Source organism: Leptinotarsa decemlineata, unplaced genomic scaffold, assembly GCF_025532065.1.
Source record: "Leptinotarsa decemlineata unplaced genomic scaffold, Ldec_3_MD MMD2_tig00000251_RagTag_RagTag, whole genome shotgun sequence".
In the NCBI taxonomy this organism is placed as follows: Eukaryota; Metazoa; Arthropoda; class Insecta; order Coleoptera; family Chrysomelidae; genus Leptinotarsa; species Leptinotarsa decemlineata.
The window spans coordinates 2,592,367-2,606,862 of record NW_027412547.1 but is presented as its reverse complement, the minus strand read 5'-3'; the positions used below and the strand labels follow the sequence as shown (position 1 = coordinate 2,606,862).

General features: G+C 35.2%; 1 protein-coding gene and 1 long non-coding RNA gene across 2 annotated transcripts in view; one reads left to right on the top strand and one right to left on the bottom strand.

Moving 5' to 3' along the window:
* The window catches only part of inaE (inactivation no afterpotential E), a 145,147-nt gene that overhangs the window by 104,632 nt on the left and 26,019 nt on the right, over nt 1–14,496 (bottom strand). The window contains exon 2 of the mRNA XM_074173398.1: nt 8,834–9,162. Coding sequence (XP_074029499.1) covers nt 8,834–8,928 — 95 coding nt within the window. The 5' untranslated portion in view covers nt 8,929–9,162. The remainder of the gene's footprint in view (nt 1–8,833; nt 9,163–14,496) is intronic.
* Nucleotides 1,952–4,450, top strand: LOC141481637 (uncharacterized). Its single transcript, XR_012465069.1, has 2 exons — nt 1,952–2,244; nt 2,485–4,450. It is a non-coding gene; the product is annotated as an uncharacterized lncRNA (long non-coding RNA).

The following is a 14,496-nucleotide window of genomic DNA, read 5'->3' as shown; positions in this document are numbered from 1 at the left end:
GAAAAGATTCCAACGAAAAAGGTATTACTGCGGACCATGACATGGAAATACCCGAAAAGATTCCAACGAAAAAGGTATTACTGCGGACCATAAAACAACGTAATTTCAAAAAAGAGTATATTATTGATTCGATGTGTGAAACACGTGGTCATATCCTTATACGTTTGCCTCCATACTATTGTGTGTTCAATCCAATTGAAATGGTTTGGGCCACAATGAAAGAAAGCTTGCGGAAATGTAATCAGTCACCGACATGGGATGCTGTAGTACCTGACAATTTAAGGCGAGTGGTGAATGAAGTAGGTAATAGTGATGTGTGGAAGAACTGTGTGGCCCACGTTATAAAAGAAGAGAACAAATATTATGTGCAAAGTTCCATAAATCCGATCGTTATTCAACCCGATGATGATTCCACCTCATCTGAATATAGCGAAGAAGAATTTTGATTTTTCTAGCAATTTTGTTGGCCTCTATTATTTTGTAAATATATGTTTGACGAGAATTCGGTGTGATTATTTGTGTTTTAGGTGTATTTTAGAGTTTTCAACTCGGAAATTAACTACCTTAAATTTCTAAGTTTTTCATACCTACCCATGGTGGAAAAAATCAGTTGAGATAACTTTTCCATGGGGTGATCAGTTGCTATGATTGTAAGAATGAGTAACTGAAGAACTACCCCTGAAAAATAATATGCCGACGCCTATGTCGAGGCGGGAATTCCTTCTCTGTGCTGTTTCAATTGGTATTGGAAATACTATACGAATATATGAATTTTTTAAGTTGTTCGTATCAGATGCCAACCTACCTATTTATGTCCAATATGTTTGACCAATATGCTAGAGTGACTATTGTAATGTTTTTTGTAAATACTTTCGTGCAGTATGAAATGTAACATCTGGTCATTCTTCCTTCGGAAAAGATAACATCATGTCATATATTTTTATTTTCAAATAAATTGTGATGACTCTCACGGTTGAGTTGGAAAACAGCTCTAGCTGTTTACAAATAATATATCCTTTATCTCTTGTGATGAATAAAGTCGATTATTATTAATATTATTATATACTCTGTGAACATGTTTAATACCAAATTGCACAACTTTTTCTTTCCTTATACATTTTAGATGAGAGACTGTGTATTTGGAGTATTTCTGCCGAATAATAATTCTCTGGTACATAGTATCTTGATCATCTCTCACTCTTAAAGATGAATGGTCATCTGCACTTTCGAAACTGACTCCAAGACATGATTAAATTATGTTGGGTTTCGATTCAAGAATAGTAAATCAAAAAGTTTCGTCTTTTTTCAACAAAACGCAAGCACTACAGGAAAATCCTTAAGCGCGGTGTAGTGATTCACGTCGAATTTGAATCGTTCAAGATTAAATTCATTTGTTTTCAAAAACTACACCTCCCGATTTGATCAAATCGTGAAGCACCAGTAATATCTTTACTCAAGTTAGTTAATCGTCTGAATATATTATCAATAGATCTTGACTGGACACTTTCCCAATTAGTATTCCGCAAAAAAATTTCAGAACATGCTAAATTTACCTATTTGAGCAGTATTTCCCTCTATAGTTCTGGAACATATTTTTCTATTTTTATACATTCATAGGTATTCCAAGGATTATATTCAAATGAATACCAAAGGTAGACATGAACTTTCGGCTTTGAGAATATGAAATTATGGCATGAACAACTGTTTATTGTTGAAAAGTAACCGTATTCATTGAGAATCAATAATGATGACCCCTATTATTATGCGTATATCGTGTTGTTGGTAAATTTATTCAAAATGTTATCAACATATTTACTATTTGAATTTAGATATTTATAAATTTCTGAGACAAATATATTTACCATTTCAAAGTATTCTAATTCCTAACGTATTAATTTTAGAACGGAATTCAGTGATCTAGAAAGATTTTATGTACCCTAAAACTCTTCATTCACATTAAAGTGATTCTCATTATAGATTATGTTATATATATCCAATGTTGAATATGCTCTAAATGAATAATAGAAGTGAATTAGAAGTTTGCCCTTTTCTCAGTTATCCATTACTAATTTTCAGTTTTACGAATGGTGGAAGACGAAAAGAACCAGAAAAGTGAATGATGAACATATGAAGATGGTAGAAAAGTAGAAGTGAAAGGAAATTAATTGCTAGAAATGTGAACACAAGGAAAAATGAAGAGAGATGTCACAGTAGCGGTCTCTTCAGACGGATTTCATAAAACAGGTATAATGTGTGACATTATGAAGGTATGACTGGTGAACATTAACAGTTAGGCTGAAAAGTTGGTGCAAAAAATGTTTTTTATAAAATTTGATTTTATCATTCAATACAGTTGTCTTTGAGGGCGATACAACGATCAAACAATTTTTCGATACGATTTTTGTAATACGATTTGTCTTTAGCCACAAAATAGGCCTCATTTTCGACGATAACTTCTTTATCGGCGCTGAAATTTCTTTTCAGCAAGCAGTTTTTGAGGTCTTAGAACGGGAGAAAATCGCTGGGGGCCAGATCTGAAGAAAATGGAGGAGGAGGAGTAAATTCGCAGTTTAATTTATGCAATTTTGCCATCGTTTTCATTCATTTGTGACACGATGCATTGGCAGAGCTTTCGTGTACCCAAATATTCATGCACGATATATAAAGTATTTTATTCAGGTAAGCATACTCCACAATATGAATTCTGAATTAAAACTAGATGACTTGAGAAACTAGAAAAAAAAAGAAAAGAACTAACTAAAAGTGGAAATTGTGAGTCCTGGCTGAGCTACCTAAGCAATGCTTGTGTTGTAGTCATCAACCTGGATTACATTGATTATTTACATAGAAGGAAAAAAACAAAGTTGAATTAATTGTGAGGGAGGGAGAATATGGTTATTTATTGTATTTTTCAACCTTCTCCCTGAAAACCTGAAAACTATAAATGGTATAAGAAAATTTAAAACTGCCTTGAAAAGTTATATACAAAGAAACCCAATCCGTTTGTAAAATACACACATCGGAAAAGTCTAGGGATATTTTTATAACATACTAAATTTCATAAAAATAAATGCATGAGGTCGTTTAATTTCGATTAAATTGGTACACTCGACCACCCTGTAGATTTGTATGGGTTGAACAAAGCCTGCAAAAACGGTTACTAATCTTTTATCAAGTTTTATACAAACTGTAGGTTTTCGGCTAAAATGAATAATCTGAAAGTGTCGAGTTTGTACATTCTATGCAGTTTTTGCTCAGCAATTGAACTGGAAATATTGTGCTTTAACATGGAACGCCATCACTTACCATTGGCTGGGATGAATAGTAGGGATGAATAGTAGGGCTTCTTCAAGGTGGCATGCGACAAAATGATGTAGCTCTTCGTTTGGGGGTCTCCCAAAGTGTTTTGGTCTTAACCGCAAGAAGACAACCGACAATCACAGCACCTGAGTTGGTTAACGTGTTGCAGCAGACGCACCAGGTAACCATTGATCGTGATACTGTCAGAAATCGACTGCATGAAGCAGATCTCCACAACAGAAGGCCACTTAGATGTCCACCTTTGTCGAGAGGCAATCGCGGTAGAAGATTAGAGTGGTGTCAAGAACATCAAAACTGGGCTGCAAATGATTGGGCCACAGTTTTGTTTACAGACGAATCCAGATTTGGATTTCATCCAGATTCTCATCGAGTAGACTGTGGAGACGACCTGGAAATAATGAACGTTTGAGACACGTCCAGGAAGTCCACACATACAGAGGTGGTACAGTAATGCTATGGGGCGGAATCATGATCGGCGGCAGAACCGATCTCGTTTTTCCAAATCGCTCCCTCACAGCTCGACAGTACCTCGACACCATTCTTCTACCTATCGTCCGTCCGTTTGCTGGTGCTGTTGGTGAAAACTTCCACCTAATGCACGATATTGCTCGTCCACATGGCGCGCGTCTAGTGACTAACTGGCTCACCAACGAAGGAGTTGATGTATTGCCATGGCCAGCACAATCACCGGACCTGAATCCCATCGAGCATGTGTGGGACATGCTTCAACGAAGAATTACTCCGCATATGGGGAACATTCACACAACGTTTCAATTGAGAGAGCTTTTAATCGCTGAATGGGCAAATGTACCTCAACAAGACATTGACAATCTCATTTTGTCGATGCACGATAGATGTAGGGCCGTAATAAACCAGCGTGGAGGCCATACTTTGTACTGATTCCAATTTTTTTGTATTATGATTTTTTTTCGGGGTGCCAAAGAAGAGCCATATTTTTTTTAGTTTTGCTTATATGCGCACTCAGTATTTTTGACCATTTAATAAATTTTGTTGTAAGTTACATTCGTTTAATAATCACTCGTCAACTTTTTTTTCCCTAAAGCGATCTAAAAAAAAATTATTGCCATTTTTAAAAATATCCCTAGACTTTTCCGATGTGTGTATATACTGTTCACCATTACTATCATTCACCTATCAATATATTTTAAATTTGAAATACAGCTCTTCCTAGCTCTCCGGCCAACAACTCACTAAATCCATTAGAATTGTACTGCCATCCGATTTAACTCATTGTATTTATTAAGCATATCCATTTTATGTATTTGAGATGTACCTACATGATTCGTAATCCTGCTGAATAGATGGGAAAGCACAATACAGGTATTTTTCATACCTAGGTGTAACCTATATATTCCGCGAGATAAGTGTGTTACAAGTGTGTTATTGAATGAATAAATTACTGAAATTGCTGAAATTTTGTTTTTCTTGTTATTATTCGAGTTCGTATACGGTTTTTAGTTTTTTATAATTTTCGTTAACATATACTTTCAGTTTTGATTTCATTTTACGTTTATTACGTTTACTAGGTTCAACACTTCAACAATCATATCAACCATATGACCATGTGGCGTTTTTTTTTTGGTGTTGGCTCTCCTGAGCTTTTCCATTGGTAGGATTGGACCTTAGTTTCGATGTCACAACTATAGACCCATGATTTATCACCAGTTATGGACCTTTTAAGCAAATAGAGCTCAAATTGTGTTCGAGGGGAATGTAGCGTTTGAAAAAAATCGCTAATCGAATGTACGTATAGACCGCGAAATTTGAACATACACTCATAATGCAGTATCACTTATGAATACCTATCTCTTCGAAAGGAACCAATCAACTCACCTTGATGGTAACCAATCAACAATAATATCAAAAAAATTTGATGTACCGCAAGGTTCAGTCCTGCGACCGCACCTTTTTGCAATTTACATCAGTGACTTTCATGAATTTGTTAGTTTTGGTAAAATACATCACTACGCCTATGATACTCAATTGTACAGTTCATTCAGCCTTGAAGATATTACACGCGATAACGAAAATATAAACAGAAACCTTAAAACTCTATACGATGTATCCTGTGCACATAATCTTACCATCAATCCAAAGAAATCCCAGGTCATGTTATTTGGTCCCAAAAGTAAAAGAAATATTGTATGTGAGTCATTGTCGTTCCGTGTCAAAAATAACATAATACCTTTTGTGAATGAATGTAAAAAACTGGGCTTGTGATTAGATACGAACTTGAGATTCACGAAGCATGTAAGTCATCTGTGTAAAACGTCATTCAATGACGTTGAGTCTGAAGTTGAGTCTCTATGAAACCCTTGTTTTTTCAAGATTAGCTTACTGCGATTGTATCTACGGACCCGCCTTACAACAATTAGATGTAATGCGACTCCAGCGTGTACAAAATAGTTGTGTCAGATTTTGCTACGGTATCCGAAAGTATTATCACATATAAGTCTGTCCTTTCGAGATTCTGGCTGGATTTCACTGAACTATCTAAGAGCAATCCATTTGCTTAGTTTCACGCATATAATTCTTGTTTCGGGATATCCGGCTTACTTACGTGAAAGACTGCTTGCACTATTACACAGTGACACTTTTCGTAATAGGCATACTTTGCTCATTCCCAGGCATTCCACAGTAATGTTTCTTCGAAGTTTCTCCTACAATGCGGCAAAGTTGTATAACACCATCCCCAAAGACTTTAAAGAAAGTTCAATGAGAAACTTTAAGAAAAGGTTGAAAGACATGTTTCTTACACGACAGTGATAGGGCACGACATATGCAAACAGATTTTGGCAATTTCTCACATATCCGAATATTATAAAACACAAAATAAAAAACATACCAATCGAGGTTGGGTTCAAAAGCAGCTCTCATAGTTGAACTCGGCCTATTCACCATTTCTTTGAATTAAATTTAATTTGTACTTTTTATTGTGATGAGGAAATACATTATCATTATTACCTTATTTTTTTAACAGACCTCGTATATGCGATGAATGTCAATTGCAGCAAATGCTGAATACGCTCGTTCAATCTGTGTGACCTCTCAAAATGAGTAGGCGAAATGTCAATTGTTCGGTAATCAAATAAACTTGACCACAATGTAATTTTCACATTCACAATAAATAATCGTCAAGGTTATTGCACATGAGTGGTATTGAATCACCACTCAGATAAAGGTTGGAATATATTGAATACTTGGTTTGGTTAAATCGATATTCCATGAAATAATTATTTATCGATGTAGATCGAAAATGATATCACTTTTCATGTAAACTATATATAAAGTTGAGTTTGAGTTATTATACGGTGTGTCCAAAGATTAAGAGGCCCAACATGGGAAAATCAGAAACCTTATGATTTGTAGAGTCTGTTAAGTTACGAAGTTTGAAGCTTGTTCAATTGATTTTTTTTAAATCATGGAAAATGAAACTGATGAAAGCTTCTCGGAGACGAAACGTTGGATTTGAAATCTGTGAACGCCATCTGGAACAGCTAAAAAGGTAACAATAAGAAAGTGGTTTTGTGTTCTGATTTCTTTCTGAATAACGTCAAAAAATTCAAGCGAACTATTGTCATTCAGTTAAGTTGAGAAATAAACAACTTATTTCTAAGGTAATCTATTTTGTAACTACCACAGTTTCCAATTTTGTTATACCGGGCCTCCTTATGTCTAACAGACATGAACTTCTGCATTGAATATTCAGTATATCCAACTCAGTGGAAATTGGCTAATGTGATCCCATTACCGAAATGTGAGGTGGTCAGTGAGCTCAAAGACCTGAGACCAATCAGCATTTTACCCGTTGTCTCAAAATTATTAGAAAGAAGTATAAAATATCAACTTCTGGAATTCTTGAAAACATATAATATTTTGTCGGATACTCAATCTGGATTCAGAAAAGGACATAGCTGCGCGACAGCTCTTCTGAATGTGACAGATCGTATCTTCCAGGCAACCGACTCGAGAATGATTACTGTTTTATTTCTCTTAGACTATTCGAAAGCTTTCGATACCCTAAATCATTCTGCGCTGAAACATATTCTAAGATATATTGGACTCTCAGAAGAATCTGTTATGTTTTTTGTACTCAATACTATCGTTTCTCAAACAAGAGATCTGACATGTGGGGTTCCACAGGGATCCATTTTGGGACCAATTCTCTATGTGATTTTCACAGCATTTTTCAAAAATGTTGTCTCGCATTGTTATCTACAAATGTATGCGGATGATACACAGGTGATGTATTCCTTCCACCCATCAGACATAGTGAATGGTTGTCAGAAAATCAACGAAGACCTTGATAGAATTTTCAAAATATCCAAAGATCATTCTCTCTCATTGAATCTAAACAAATCTGAAGCAATGCTGTTCGGGAGGCGGAATGACAGACTTCTTCACCAAAAAAATGTTTGTGTTACTATCACTCCTGTACAGTTTTGTTATGTGGTGAAGAATCTTGGGTTCTGGATAGATTACTCCTTACGATTCGAAAAGCATATATCGGAATGCATCCGTAGAAGTATCTGGAAACTGAAAATTTTGTTTGGATCTCGAGCAACTTTGAATTTGAATCTTAATAAAATGCTTTGCGAGCATCCAGCAATCCAGAAAATCCAAAACTATTGTCTCCGTTTCATCTATGGTAATTGTTCGTAGACGTCAACCCATCAGTCATAAGCTACGAGAAGCCGGGTGGCTAAATATGAAATCTCGCCGAGAATTTCACTGCTCCACCTTATATCATAAAATAATTACTACCCAAATTTCCTCCTACCTTTATAGAAAGATTGTGTTCCGCATTGACGTTCACAATCTTAATATAAAATCGAAAGGTACTATAACACCACCAATCCATAAATCATCATTGTTTGAGAGAAGTTTTTCCTGTAATGTATCGACCACTTACAATGCTATTCCAAATGATTTTAAGAATATGAAACTCTCCTCCTTTCGAAAAAAATTGTTTGAATTCATGAAATCCTCTAATATCTAGAAAGCGGTTATTTGAATCAGCACATATATCTATAGTTTCACTCAATTTTCATTAGTTATCTGCGATCTTTTGTTATTTTGTTCTGTTTGTCCAAAGGTTGAGTGGAAGACCATCTTTGTACACTCGAGGTGCTCAAGATGAACTCCGCCTTCTCAGTTTGCATAGGAAATGTTGTAGTGTATTTGATAGGTTTCATTTTTTGTTGTAATCCTGTGTTCTACTGAATAAAGAATATTATTATTATTAATCAAACCTATATTTATAAACCTATAAAATTCATTTTTTATTTCATTATAAATTACACTAGTTTACAGACATGCACTCATCTCCGGCTTTGATAATTTATACTATTCAACAAACCGAAGTTGGTTCAATAGCCACTCCCTAAATCGCGGTTTGATAGCCACTTCCAAAATCGTGGTTCATTAGCCACTCCCGCCATTGCCTCATCCATTGACGAACAGTCACTCCCAAAAAAAAGTTTCTACTTACCAAATGAGGTGCACGGAGAACAGGAAAGCGCCGGGAACAACCAGATCGTCGGATCCAACGCTCCATCTTCTTCGAAAAACGACTAATCCCGGCATATTCCGCACTTATACGAGGTCGTCCCTTTCGATCACTCCTTCGTCGCGGTGATTGATTATGAGAAAATGAAGTCTTTGTGGCTCGTTATCGCTGAGCATTTTTCATCAAATGAGCCCCGGCTCTAGACGAGTCGCGTTTTTTGTCCGGCTTTTGTTGAGATGACAGAAGGGTTGATCCGATGGCATTGTTACTTCGGGGAACTGTACGTGGTTAGGGTGGCATGGTTGATGAGCCTACAATGAGAGAATTCGGTTAGAAAATCTCCTTGAATAATTTCAAACACAGATAAATAATAAAAGACTTTTTGGCTTTCTGCAATAACTATCGCAGTGTTATTTCACAAGTCGTGATGTAATACCTAGCAAAAGCAATGTATAGTAATACATATTCTGATTTCGGGAAGAGACAGATTTCTTTAATTCAGATTTTTTTTAAAGCCGGATCTGTCTCTCATACAATGTAAAATTATGGCCGAGGGATCCAGAGAGTTTTTATAAACACTATTCATCGACATGTTTGCATAGTCAGATATATTTGTAACGTAGCTCAAGATGTAAATAAGGACATATCAATATTCCCGCAATTCAGCTAAATAGGTTTTTCTGATGAGCTCCGTTGCACGTGGGCGACTGTTAGAAAAAACGGTTCGAGAGACGGGGGGGCGATGAATCCGTGATTTCTTCTTGGCTTTTTGAAAGGAGAAAAGAGGGAGAGTTCCGGGAGTTCTTTGCCTGAGGCAGCGGTCCCAGAGTGGTGCGAAAGTTTTTCGGGAAGTAAGTCTGCGTGAATTTTGAGGAAGTTAGAAAACTTGAGAGTTTGAAGGGTTCTCTTGACGGTCGATCAAGGGCGGTATTTTGTTTTGGGAGAGAGTTTTCCTGGGTTGAATCTTCAATTTTTTTTTGATTTTGAAAAAAACAGGCGGTTAGCGCGATTTTGGATAGTATTTTATTCTGACATAGAAATAAATGAGCCTGTAAGGTCCGAGCGAGAATCGAGCATTGTAGTGCAAAAAGTTCAAACATTGGACAGCAGGAAAAAAGCAGCTGCGAGTTAAATGTACATGTGTACTAATCATTTTATGATTTTGTATACAGAGTGGATCTTATAATTGCCTTATAGATATTTAGTGGTCAGAAATTATCGGCCAAACTAGAGTATTTCGTCACTCTCGTTCTTTGTTTATTTGGTTATATTATTTTTTCTTTATTTTTTTATTATTGAATATAGTATCATCTGGAGGTTTCAAGCAGGCTTTTGATTGAAAAATCTACCATAGTAACCTCTTGGAAGGAAAGGTCTGCGAATTTTCGAAGATCTTTTCTCTCTGCAACTAAACACCTCCTCCTAAGGCCAAATTCAAGCTTCTTTCGAATTTGCCTGACAACCAAAATTTGATGTGGAGAACGAAGCAGATGAACAAGAAATTGAACGAGAAGAACGCCGTCTTCAGTGCCAGGTTTACTGTTTTCTGCAGTAGATCTCCTGTTTTTGCTCTGGAGCTACTGTTATAATGTTTGAGGTTGAAATGTAGTGGGACTCACTTTACTTTTCATAATAAATTAGTGATAAAAAACTTTTAAAACAAGCTTTCATTCAAACGTCCTAAAAAGACCAAAATAAAATTTTAAATCACATTAACCACACGCTTGTCGCGATGCCTAGAAGAAATCTTCACATATTCAGTCAGATGAAATTTAAATTAAGAAACATTCTGACAGATCAACTAGGTACTGCAATAAATTTCAAACCCGATAAATCCTATGTGTGCAAAAAAGTTATTCAAGGTTAAAGTTCCACATTTTGAGCATTCACGACACTTTTATTTAATTACAAATATTATGAATTGTTTACAAGTTTAGTAGGTGCTTACCTAATTACAAAATTTCAATTACAAATTGAAATTATCGCGACAAGCTTTTATTATAATTTCAATTCTGTGAAGTCGTAAATGAATGTGGTTATTGTGATTTAAAATTTGACTTTGATCTTCCCAGGGCACTTAAATAAAAGCTTGTTTCAAAAGTATTTTATCATTATTTTATTTTATAAATTTTAGTTTCAATCGATAGTTATCGATCAATACGAAAGTCCATCTTTAAAACGGAGAGTACTTCAACATAAACGAATGTATATACAAAATTTCGTCTCCCTGCTATTCACCGCTGAGGAGATCTCTCGTACGGAGCCAATCCTGGCAGCAGCATCATGTCACATTTATGATTAACATGCATTGTCATCGGTTCTAGACCAGCATGAAAAATTTCAGGTCAATCGGATACCGGGAAGTGGGTCAAATTAAAACTTGCAAGATTTGTTAACATACATACAAGTCAAGTTAAATAAAAGTTTTTAAACAAAATAAATTGATTCTCTACTGTTTTTAGTATTGATTCATTGTTTTTCTGACACAAAATTACTAATAAAGATGAAAGTAGACTCAACACTAGGCGTGTTAGTATGGCTCAGCTTCGGGTTTCAGAAATACAAAGTTCAGTGTCAGCTGTACTGAAATTTGTACTAAAAACTCCGTGAGCCTGAAAAGAGTACCCACATTATTTAAATTCACGTATCAAATCCTTTGTTTTTTTACGCGGAATCTAATTGCACTTATTTAGTCGACCGATGTGAACGACCCGACCTATCGTCTGGCAGCATGTAACGAGATGTTTCAGTCATTTCATCATCCCAATTCATAGAAATATATTCGTGACTCAACGAGAATGCAGTTGAAACAATTTGTAGCGTGGGCTGTCATTTAATAGTGCAGTGGTTTGAGTAAAAGTTTTGAAAAATCTGTTGTTAACTAATACTTGGGCTAAATAGTACCAAGTCAATCATATAGATGGCGCTGGTCTTATTGCATTCACTGCTTTTTCAGATAGTACTAACTCACAAAAGAAAGTTGTTCAAATTTCATGATATTCTACTCATTAGTTTGTAATTTTTTGTGCTGAAAGTGACACTACCTTTGTTATTTTCAAAATGATAGATGAAAAAACAATTTCGTGTTTCAATTACACACTGCTAGTCTAATCAACAAGTTCAAAACATGAAAAATAGAGATAAAGGTCCTAAAAACATGAGCGATAGCTCATTCGATTCAGAATTACCTCTAGAAAAATGTTTCAGAAGGATTTTGGTGCAATTGTTATTAACAAAATAAGATTGAAAAAAAGGTATTTAGTTTTTCATTAATAACTCAAAAAATATTAATATTTAAAGTAATTTTGAAAAAATCTCGCTAAAGAGGAGGAAATTTCCGATAAAAAAGTCAGAACTCCCGAAACTTCTTCATTATTTATAATTTTAATTTAATGTTGAAAATAGGGTTCCGCGCGGCTGTTACGGCATGTGCGCTCCGCCGCTAAAGAGAGTATATCAAAAGAAATAATTTTTTTATTACATAAAATGTCATTTTGAAAATTTGAAAAAAATATAGTATCTTCTTAACACTTGAATGAATCGAGTCCCGTAGTAAAAAAAGTATTATCACCATTTTTCAAAAATTTATTCAATTGTTAACTAACACATTTTTTCCCAATCTCCGTTGGCATAAATAATGGGATAAGAAGTATAAATAATTGGCCTTTAATTCTTAAACTCCATGGAGTCTTTTTGATATATATACTTCATACAATCCTGCGTTAAAAGTTCATAAAAATGTATTAATTTGTTAATTATGATTTTTTATAACTATTGCAAAATGAAATATCTAAAAATTGTTGATAATTTTTTTTTTCAATTGATATTTAGCTATGTCGACGGTTCGAGAGACGGGGGGGCGTGAATCCGTGATTCATCGGGAGCTCTTTGCCTGAGGCAGCGGTCCCAGAGTGGTGTGAAAGTTTTTCGAGAAGTAAGTTTGCGTGAATTTTTCAAAAATTTATTCAATTGTTAACTAACACATTTTTTCCCAATCTCCGTTGGCATAAATAATGGGATAAGAGGTATAAATAATTGGCCTATAATTCTTAAACTCCATGGAGTCTTTTTGATATATATACTTCATACAATCCTGCGTTAAAAGTTCATAAAAATGTATTAATTTGTTAATTATGATTTTTTATAACTATTGCAAAATGAAATATCTAAAAATTGTTGATAATTTTTTTTTTCAATTGATATTTAGCTATGTCTGTTTTCACATTAAACAATGGCAGTTATTAACATAGGGTATGAATTTTTTATGTGATTTGTTTATTAAATTGTTTTAAACAAATAGAGAAATTAAATATTTTTGAAAAATTTTTTTTTGCCATTTTGTTGTCTAGAGATAATCATGATTGAAAAAAATCTTAATTTTAATTTTTAATTGTTTAAAATCGATTTTTTTATATTTCGATTGTTCAAATAATAAGTTGAGAAATAATTTTGCTTTAAAAAATCATAATTTACATTTTTAAATAGTTTGGCAAAAAAATTTATTTTTTATTCAATTGTTTATTAGTTTAACAATTTGTTATAAACAAACATTGACCGTTATATTTTTTTCTGGAGCAGAAAAAAATTATAAAACAGCTATGTATAAAAAAATGCCATGATTTTTTTTTTATTTATTATAATACTCATTTCAGAATCAACATGATTGTCATCTGACTGGAGAGCAACTGGTACACCTCGTCCAAAGCGCGAGAAAGCACAACAATCGGCTGGTTATCGTTCCGTTAGGAGATGACTTCTCTCTTTTGGTTAGGATGGCGTTTAAATAGTGCGATAGTGCACAGATAGATAGATAGTGCACGCACTATCGAAACACCATCCTAGCCAAAAAAAGAGTCATCTCCACTCTAACGGAGCGAACTCGGAGAATATGTGAACCAGAACATCTGGAGATGGAACTGAAATACTTTGAAGTGACCTTGAGATCGAATGGATACAGTGTCTCCAAGACCAGAAAAGCCATGAAACCGAAGGGCACCATGGTTCAGAAAGCGAAAAAGGATCAGATGTTTGCACGCGCATATCTACCGTTTATCCCTAGGGTCACGGACAGAATTGGAAAACTATTGGGCAAACACGACATCGAAACAGTATTCAAACCCACGAGGAAGGTACAACAAAGCCTCAGGTCGGCTAAATACAAAAGAGACCCATTATATCAGCAGCAGGGGTCTATCGCATACCGTGCACTTGTGGAAAGGTATATATCGGAACCACCAAACGATCCATGGAAACAAGACTAAAAGAGCATGAAAGGAACTGCAGACTTGGCCAAACGGACAAGTCAGATGTGGCAGAACACGCACTTAGTGAAGGAGACCACAGAATTTAGTTTGAAAACAGAACTAATTGCCCCCAACCAGGGATACCATAGCCGACTGGTACGGGAGGCAATAGAGATCCACAAACACACGGAGAATTTCGACCGAAAAGAAGAAGCGGTGCACCTCAATCAAATATGGAACTCCATTTTGAGGAGGATAACGAACAGGACAACAGGCAGCAAGATTGTTAATGTTCCAAGTTCAAGTGCAGGAACGAGTACAGGTACAAAATTAGGTACGAAAATGTGGTACAAATACAACTGATTACCTGGCAAGGCATAAATACGCTTTACGGAGCCGAAA